We start from the raw sequence: 9,866 nt of genomic DNA on the forward strand, positions 1-9,866 counted from the left end.
AATGTGTTTTAAAGGAAAGTAACAACATAGCCGCCAATTAATTGAAAAGTTAATGAGATGCATATTAAAAATAGACTAATTTACTGAAAAATCGTGGAATAAATGAAATCGCTATAACTTTTTTTTCTTGTTGAAAATTTTAAGTCTTGTCAATCGTTTTTTAAAGGGTGATACGATCAAAATTTGGTCTCACAATTTGTTTTATAACTTGAGACTGCGTACACCAAAATAGCTAATTTTTGGACCAGTAATGGTACATTATATGTAGCTTATACCATAAAATTTTCATCAAAATCGGTTTAGTATTTGCGGAGATATTGTGAATCCTGAAAACTGCAATTTTAAAATTTTGTACAAAGAGGATTAAAAAATAAGAACACATTTTTACTCTTTTATTTATAGAGCCAGAAATACTGAACCAATTTCAATGAAAATTTTTCTGTATGTAAAGTAAGCATATAAAAATATTGTGTAAAAATTTCATTCAATTTGATTCAGCCGTTACAAAGTTATATTTTTTAAGGTGGTCAAATTTTGTCAAATTTTGTCAAGTCAAGTCTAATTTTGGTTACACAATTTTTTTCATAACTTTAGATTGCGTACACCAAAACAGCTGATTTTTGGATCAGTAATGGTACATTATATGTAGCTTGTACCATAAAATTTTCATCAAAATCGGTCTAGTATTTGCGGAGATATTGTTGAACCCTGAGATCTGCAATTTTAAAATTTTGTGCAAAGAGGATTCACACATTTTTACTGTTTTATTTATAGAGCCAGAGATACTTAACCGATTTCAATGAAAATTTTTCTGTTTGTGAAGTAAGCATATCGAAATGTTGTGTGAAAATTTCATTCAATTTGATCCAGCCGTTACAAAGTTATATTTGCTTAAGTGGCACCCGGTTGGTTTTTTTCATATTCAAACTACTACAACTATGAAAGTATTCATACAAAATGGCTCAAAATTTTACTAAGAACATATTTTCATAATAGTAAAAAATTGTGCTTTACTGACTTTGAATTTCCGAAAATTTACTATGGAGCGCCTTTGTACAAAATTTTAAAAAGGTAGGTCGATGGTTTTATCTATATATCAACCAATACTCAATCGATTTTGATGAAAATTTTATGGTATAAGCTACATATAATGTAGCATTACTGGTCCAAAAATCAGCTGTTTTGGTGTACGCAGTCTTAAGTTATGAAAAAAATTGTGTGACCAAATTTTGACCGTATCACCCTTTAGAGTTCATTATATAAGTCATAAATGGTCCAAATTTCATTACATTTGGTTTATTGCATCCTGAGATATAACAGCTCAAAGTTGGCTATCGGATATTTATACCTCTTTCAAGAAAGTTTATAGCTGCGTGAAGAATTGCCCGATCTTTTCCAAATTTGGTCCACTGATACATAACTAGTTGATGAACTTACAGTAAAAATTTGAGAATATTTGATGCACTTTTCGCAAAGTTACAGCAAGTTGAACAACTTTTGAAAAGTGAAAATTTTGCCTGTTTCGATCATTTTGTCTATTCCCTGTAAATGAAACAAACAAATTAATACAACAAACTGAGCTGTCACGAAAGTCGGAGATATTCAGTGGTGTCATCATGGACGGTTAGTGTTTGTAACCACTCAAAATTCACTTAATTGCCCCTAATTTTGCAAGAAGAGAAATGTTTGGCAGAGTTTCTTTGGAATCCTAATCAGACTGGTAGAGGGTCTCAGACACTATAGAGATGACCAAATTGTGAGACAAATACGCCGAAAGGGTTGATATTGAAATTTACTATCATAGTGCAGATTCTTAGAGAGGTTTACAATGAAAAATGTATTAAAAGTTAAATTAAATAATTACAATGATATTTTTCCACAAAAGTAAAGTATATTATCTTTGCTTTCAGGGCTTAACCTTTCCTGTTTGTTATTCCATCTCTGAGATATGTATAAGTGATGTACTTCGCCCGGATTCTAAATGGACAATCCCTGATACCCTTTTGCAACTTTGCGTACCACTTGGCGTACCACTGTCCGTCTGTGATAGCGCTGACCACATTGACCACAGTTTCGTTTGTTGGCTGAATCATCTATGGTACCAGTTTATCAGAAGTTCGGTCACGCAATAATGTTCCGGCAAGATTGCTGGGTACTTCGCATCGTAACCTTTCTTTCTTTCTTCTTGGCGTAACGTCCTCATTGGGACAAAGCCTGCTTCTCAGCTTAGTGTTCTATGAGCACTTCCACAGTTATTAACTGAGAGCTTCCTCTGCCAATGACCATTTTGCATGCGTATATCGTGTGGCAGGCACGAAGATACTTCTATGCCCAAGGAAGTCAAGGAAATTTCCTTTACGAAAAGATCCTGGACCGACCGGGAATCGAACCCGTCACCCTCAGCATGGTCATGCTGAATACCCGTGCGTTTACCGCCTCGGCTATGTGGGCCCTTATCGTAACCTGCCAGTGGCGAAGCTTCGGTTCGCCTTCGGTTCGTCTTTCTGTTGAAGCAGGACGGTTATCTCTTCGGCGTATGCGTCGGCTTGAACAACCCGCCCCATAGCTTTCTCTGCTCGCTGCATGTCTTCCTGCTTCAACTTGTGTTTGATTCGCAAAGCCCTTACCGAAGTCTCGGCATCGATCAATGGGGGGCTGTCCATAAACCACGTGGTCATTTTTTTGGGACTTTTCAACCATCCCCCCTCCCCCGGGTGGTCATTAGACCATACAAAAATTTTTAATTGTCCATACAAAATGGTCATTGGCCGAACCCCCCCCCCCCCCCTCATGACCACGTGGTTTATGAACAGCACTTGTACGTATGCTGTGGTACGGTGTATTCGCTGCCATTTTAAGAATCGGTCGCATTCGATGAACGGCTCTATTACCTCGATGCACATGCACGACTCGTAGTTCTTTCTCCGTGTTGGCTAATGGTATCTGTTTCTGTGGTCACTCATCCTCCCACTGGAAGAGAAAGTCCGTTCTCGGATAGCATTGTCCCATCCTACTTCAGCTCTCCACAGATCTTGTACAAGCACCTTACCGTGGACGAGCAGGTTCGACATCAACCAGAGTGGGTCGAACACGCTCATAACAAACCTCAGGATATTACGCTTCGTGATAACCTTGCAGGAACTTGAACTCTTGGTTTCGACCGGCAACTTGATGTAGTAAACGAACATATCTTCATCCGGAAACCACCCCATTCCTAGAACGCGGTCCACCTAACTTCGGCCATACCGTAGCTAGATGGTTATTCCACAAAATCGTACCGCCACAATAAACCGGTTTCATTGTGCCCGTCGGCACGCTTGATTGTCGTTCGCCGTAGAATCTCCTTCGCTCGTCGATCTGCTTCTGAATCTGGTCCATCGCCTATGGAAATACCAAGATTCGCCATCGCGAAATTATCTCTCACCAGGTCGTGTAGGTCAGTTTCCTCCCAGCTCTTGCAGATGTGCAATACTGGACACTGACCCAAGCAACACACATGTCATATAAGAGTTACGACAGCGCAAGTGTTGTTGTATAAAAGTTGATTTGACGCTATTGACGAATTTCGCCCCAAATCGTATTCGGAGTTGGCAGCACCCTCTCATATTACAATGAAACTTTCTGGGTATGTACACCAAGACTAGATAAGCCACTTTGCATACTTAGTTTCTTCAAAATTTATCTGGACTGACTTTTGAAAAGGGCTAAACTTTTTTTATGGATTTTTTAAAAATGTTTTTAATCAAAAAATGACTACTCCTACAAAACAGTGTTGTATGGGTGATTATCACAAAATAAGTCAAATTTTAAGAAAAAAATACTGAAAAAAAATCCAAAATGAGCCCTACACTGAAAAAAATCATTTCTAAAAATTCAAAGTTGATTTAAAAAAAAACACCATTTTTGATTTTGATGAAATTTTGTCTCAAGACAGGTAATTATGTTCCCTACCAACCATCCATACATCACAAGATAGGCACTTTTAAGGAAAAAAAGTTTTTCTAACAAAAACTTTTTCATGTCCAAATTATTATTTTTTCAGTGTCTTTTTTTAAAAACAAACTAAACCAGTGAAGGTTATCTAGTAATCTCAAAATGCAATGAAACTTATTGTGTCATATGCGACAATGCAATGCACCCATATTCACGCAGCAGCACTCTAGAAGTACGAAACAATATACAATTAGAACACGCATTTCATACGTGCTGCTGTAATTTCTACCCAAACGTTTCTACCCCATGTTCTTACCTAATATTAGGTAAGGCTATTTATTAGATTCGAACTACCTAATCGAAAAAAAAAAACAAATCAAGAGTTGTACCTAAAGCAAATATGAACAAAACAAGAAAATGAATCGGTATCATTCAACGTGTTACTTCTCTTTGGTTATTAAAGGCAGTTCTGAAAAGTAATGGATCAATCGTATAAATCAAAATTCAACAAATTCAAGTGCAGTGCAAAAATAAACAATCCAAAGTGCAACCGTCATAATCTACGGGGCATGTCATTAAGATTGATAGATAAAATTCATTCCATGGGATATACACATGAAATCGACGAATCGATGAGTATTTGTGAGTCATGTCGTGGATTGATAAGTCACAACAGAAGCCCGAATACGAAAAAACGCCGATCGGATGGAAACGACGAAACTATGCAACCATCATTTAGTGGGCAGCAACATCATGATGTTCCAGAACCAGAACCGTCAACGAGTGGTCAACAAATCGAACATGAGCTGGGTAAGTAAGCCTTCAACGTGTTAGCTTCTTTTATATAACTCATTTTGCAGCTCGTTGCAAAACTACATTTTTCAGTATTCTTCGTATTTATCCAACCCGGCAAGCCTCGTTGGATAAATGTACTACTTGTGCGAAAAAAATCATTTTTGCAACTCGTTGCATAAATAACTATCATTAACTTTCCACTGCATTCATTATTATATTGTTAACCTTAACTTTTATCTTACAGATATGGTACCATCTATTCCATCATTGGAGTCAATTCCGTCAACAGATCAACTACAGGGTCCCCATAATATTGAGAAGTTTAATACCATTGCTGAAACATTGAGTTTATCGCCAATCTCATCTAGAAACATGAGAAATATGGAATATCGCATAAACAAATCATTGCAGATTACGAAAGCAGTTCGAAAAAATATCTTCGGAATAGATTCAACGGATGTTGGCAAAGTGGAGGCGTATGACGAGATAATTATGCAGTTAAAGTTCAATCACCCTACAACTGACAGAAGCGAACAGATTAAAATACTATCTGTACTTCCTAAGTCTTGGTCGGTAAATAAAATCACAAGAGAGTTTAACGCACCAATGTATATGGCGAGGCAGGTGAAGGATCTTGTTTATGAACAGGGTATTCTTTGTACCACCGAAAAAAGAAGGGGGCATGGTATTGATGACGATACAAAACAAATAGTAAGAGAATTTTTTGATGATAATGATATCAGCAGGCCAATGCCAGGAACAAATGATTTTGTTTCTGAGGTTCGAAATGGAAAAAAACAACAAGTTCAAAAACGACTTTTGATGATGTCGCTCAAAGAGGCTTATATGATTTTTGTAGATATGTACAAAACTGTGAATATTGGTTTCACAGTATTTACACAGTTGCGACCAAAGCATTGTATTTTACTTGATTCTACTGGTATACATAATGTATGCATATGTACTATTCATGAAAATGTAAATTTAATGTTCAACAGTATAAGAATTGTGTCACAAGATAAAATAATACAAAAAATGCTTTGCGATATTTCCACCAGAACAGATAATTGCTTTTTCCGTGCTTGTGAAAAGTGTGCTTGTAATGAACACATTGAAGAGGAACTTACATTGATATTAGAATCAAATGACAAAGAAGAGATTATATTTCAGCAGTGGTTGAATACTGATCGCTGTAATTTAGAAACGATTATTAAACCTGTTGATGAATTTGTTCCGTATCTTGTTGATAAAATTGACAAACTTATAACACACGACTTTATTCATAAACAACAATCATCATTTCTCAGAAATAAAAAAGATACATTAAAGGATGATGAAATTCTTGCGATTTGTGATTTCTCTGAAAACTATTCATTCATAATTCAAAACGCTGCTCAAGGATATCATTGGAACAACTCGCAAGCAACAATACACCCATTTGAAATTTACTATATGAAAGATAATAAACTTGTAAATGTTAGCTTCATTATCATATCGGAAGTAATGGCTCACGATACAGTTGCGGTCCAGTTGTTCATCTCAAAAATGATAGATTTTATGAAACAATTAACGAACTTTTCTAAAATTTATTTTATGTCTGATGGGGCAGCATCACAATACAAAAATAAGAAGAACTTTGCTAGTCTATGTAGATTCCAGTCAAAGCATGCATTAAGAGCAGAATGGCATTTTTTTGCAACGTCCCACGGTAAAGGTCCATGTGATGCTATTGGTGGCACTCTCAAGCGAATGGCAAAGAGAGCAAGTCTTGCTCGAGATTATGGAAATACCATAACAACTCCACGAGAGTTATATAACTGGGCAGTTGTACAGACAGATAAAAATATAACTAAATTAAATTTCTGTTACGTATCCACTGAACAGTACATTAAAATGTCAGAAGATCTCGAAGAAATATATAATAACGCCAAAACAATACCAGGCACTCAGAAATTCCATAGTTTTTTGCCTATTCCTGGCGACAAAGTAAAGGCAAACAGGTATTCTAATTCAGAAGATGAACCAAAAATATTTAGTATGATCGGAAAAAAATAGAAAAGAACATGTTTGAAATTGGCTCTAAGACACATATATATATTTGAAAAATTCATAATTATAAATAATTGTATATTTAAAAGTGCACTTCAATACATATTGCGATCAAACATTACATTTCCTAAGAAAATACATTTGTAATATTTTCAGTTTTTTATGTAGGGTAAATGTACCAATAGTGGTGCTATTAGTGGCTCCTCGTAGTAAAATAATTGAATAAAATTGATAATACCACAAAATAAAAAGTCTATAAACGTCAATCGGTAGTTTTTCACTTAAATTTGCTAGGAAAAATGTAAAAACCATTATTTATTTCAGTTTTTGCTAATAAATCACTTGCACCAACTATAGGTACGTGGTTCCTATTATGGAGGTAAAATTTAACATTGGTTCCTATAGTGGCGCATCCCATTGAATTCTTATGGGACCCACCACTATAGGAACACTACCACCACTATAGGTGCAAAGGAGCAAAAAAGTTAAGGAAAATAATTGTTTAAAATAGGTTTTCCGCCAAATCCTGAACACAAAACTAAATTAATGTTATTAATTAGGTATGATGCATCTACTAAAAATGCCATTTGCAAGCTTTTTGTTCGAAATAGTGCTAAATTGCCACTGCCTCCACTATTGGTACTACCTCCACTAAGGGAACTTTTACCCTATAGGAAAACCCTTCCAAATGATTGAATAAATAACACAAAATCTCCTAGAAAATTGAGTTTCATTGGATTCTGGGATTGTTATGGCCTTCACTGGTTTTATTGTTGATAACAAAATACACTGAAAAAAAATCATTCGAACAAGAAAAAGTTTTTGTTAGAAAAACTTTTTTTCCTTAAAAGTGCCTATCTTGTGATGTATGGACGGTTGGTAGGGAACATAATTACCTGTCTTGAGACAAAATTTCATCAAAATCAAAAATGGTGTTTTTTTTTAAAATCAACTTTGAATTTTTAGAAATGATTTTTTTCAGTGTAGGGCTCATTTTGGATTTTTTTCAGTATTTTTTTCTTAAAATTTGACTTATTTTGTGATAATCACCCATACAACACTTTTTTGTAGGAGTAGTCATTTTTTGATTAAAAACATTTTTAAAAAATCCATAAAAAAAGTTTAGCCCTTTTCAAAAGTCAGTCGAGAAAAAAAATTAGAAAAATGAGTATGCAAAGTGGCTTATCTGGGCAAGGTCTACACACCAAGAAAGTTTCGTTGTAATCTGAGAGGGTGCTGCCAACATTTGTTCGAGTTGGCGCGAAATCCGTCTATTCTAACACAATGCATCTATACAACCAAAACTTGTGCTGCCGTAACTCTTATATGACATGTTTGTCGCTTGGGGAAAGTCCACTTTAGTGCCGTCAGTGCTTCCGAAGACAGTCTATCCCAGCTTAATTTTCGCTGCCACTGGTTCGCTGTGCCGTCCTTCTCGTACCTTGATAGGCAACGTCAGCTTTATGTTGTCCAACCCAATCAGAATTCTCGGAACAGCATCCTCGTAGCTTTTAATCGGAAGTTCGGCCAAATACAGGCACTGATGGGATATTACACCGTACTGCATCGTTTGCACCGGCAGGTCCAGCTGACTTACAGTGCTGACATTCACTAGAGAAAAACTTTCACTGCCTTCACTCCCTGAAATCCTCAATGAAACCAATCATGGCGGGAAACTTTCCAAGTCCATGTCAACAACAGTGGTTACTGTTTACTTTCAAGGTTCAACAGATCATCTACCTCCAGATCAATCAGTATAGATGACAAGCCTTCGTCGAGGAACGCATACGTGGAAATCTTGGCTTCTTTTCCAGGCAATACCACTGGTACTATACGGAATATCCCTCTTTTTGGGATTCAATTGGTGTTTGTCGGCGAAGATCACCGAAACGGCGATCATAGCAACGATAATATTCGGAATATCGTTGTCTTGTGATTCCAACGGTGGATGTTCAAGACGGCATCGGATTTTGCTCGTGCTCGGAAGTCGTTGTTGGCTTGGCCGTCAATTGTTGACTTGTGGTGTGCAGCGCTGGATGATGTTTTTTTGGTGAAGTGTGAAGTCTACGACTCCACAGGTACGTGTTGATATGCAGGGCCATTTCCCATGCGGCACCAAGCAAACCAGGCAAAGTTTTTTGATTTTCTACCGCCTTCATACGATCTCCGAATGGCAAGGACTTGAACTTGTTGTAGTCCCTAATTATGTGCTTCACGCTCTGGCAGATATAGCAAGTTCTTCCCTAGGTCTCCTTCCTATGCTTCTCGAATCCATAAGTGTGAGGACCGTCAAAATTGCAAAACATTCCCAAATCGATGAGTCCAGCAAACAAATCAGATGCAATCCTGCACCCGGGACGCATTAAATCTAGCACTATGGAAGTCCTGGAGCCTACCCACACAGTCCAGACCCACCAGCCAGCGCTCATCAGCCGTCCCGGTCCTGTGTTGGGATCAGGTGAAGGGGTCTTCTAAGCTGTACTATCAGGCAAGTATAGTTTGAACACGAATTTGTCCTGCTCTGATGTTATCCCGCTCAACAGCTCGTGCAACAATCACAACGCTCGTGATCAAACTATTTCGACTAACCAGTGTATACGGCGAATATTGACCACTGGCAATCTTCATCCGAGATTAGCACTACGGAAGCCTTGGAACCTACCCACACAGTCCTGACCATCCAGCCAGCGCTCATCAGACGTCCCGGTCCTGTGTTGGGATCTGGTGAAGAGGTCTTCCAATGTGTACTCCCAGGCAAGTACCAACAGAATAAGAATTTGTCCCGCTCTGATGATACTCCATCCAGCAGCTCCTTCCGTGAACAGACTACTTCAGAAAACATCATATTCAACTTGGTTCTACCACTGCTTTACTCCACCCGGGACGCACTACATTCAGCGCTATGGAAGCCCCTGAGCCTACCCACACAGTCCTGACCATCCAGCCAGCGTTCATCAGCCGTCCCGGTCCTGTGTTGGGATCAGGTGAAGGGGTCTTCCTCCCTGTAGTCTCAAGCAAGTATAGCTTAAATAAGAATTTGTCCTGCTCTGACGATGTCTCTCCCAGTAGCCGGTGGGATGTAATCAACA

The 9,866-nt window shown here is 37.7% G+C and overlaps 1 protein-coding gene and 1 long non-coding RNA gene across 2 annotated transcripts in view; both read left to right on the forward strand.

Annotated features, from left to right (window-relative positions):
* Nucleotides 1-9,866, forward strand: part of LOC134287712 (uncharacterized) — a 582,424-nt gene that overhangs the window by 230,174 nt on the left and 342,384 nt on the right. The gene's annotated exons all lie outside the window — the stretch shown is intronic.
* On the forward strand, nt 3,567-6,919 carry LOC134289047 (uncharacterized). The gene is made up of 2 exons (XM_062855048.1): nt 3,567-4,743; nt 4,973-6,919. The coding sequence occupies exons 1-2, from the start codon at nt 4,413-4,415 to the stop codon at nt 6,781-6,783; spliced, it is 2,142 nt and encodes a 713-aa protein (XP_062711032.1). The 5' UTR covers nt 3,567-4,412; the 3' UTR covers nt 6,784-6,919.

The sequence above is a fragment of the Aedes albopictus genome, chromosome 2 (assembly GCF_035046485.1).
Source record: "Aedes albopictus strain Foshan chromosome 2, AalbF5, whole genome shotgun sequence".
NCBI lineage: Eukaryota > Metazoa > Arthropoda > Insecta > Diptera > Culicidae > Aedes > Aedes albopictus.

Coding starts and splice junctions, on each gene's coding strand:
- LOC134289047 (XM_062855048.1), top strand. CDS start 4,413: ATGGATCAATCGTATAAATCAAAATTCAACAAATTCAAGTGCAGTGCA. Junction 4,744..4,972: donor ACAAATCGAACATGAGCTGG/GTAAGTAAGCCT, acceptor TTTATCTTACAG/ATATGGTACCATCTATTCCA.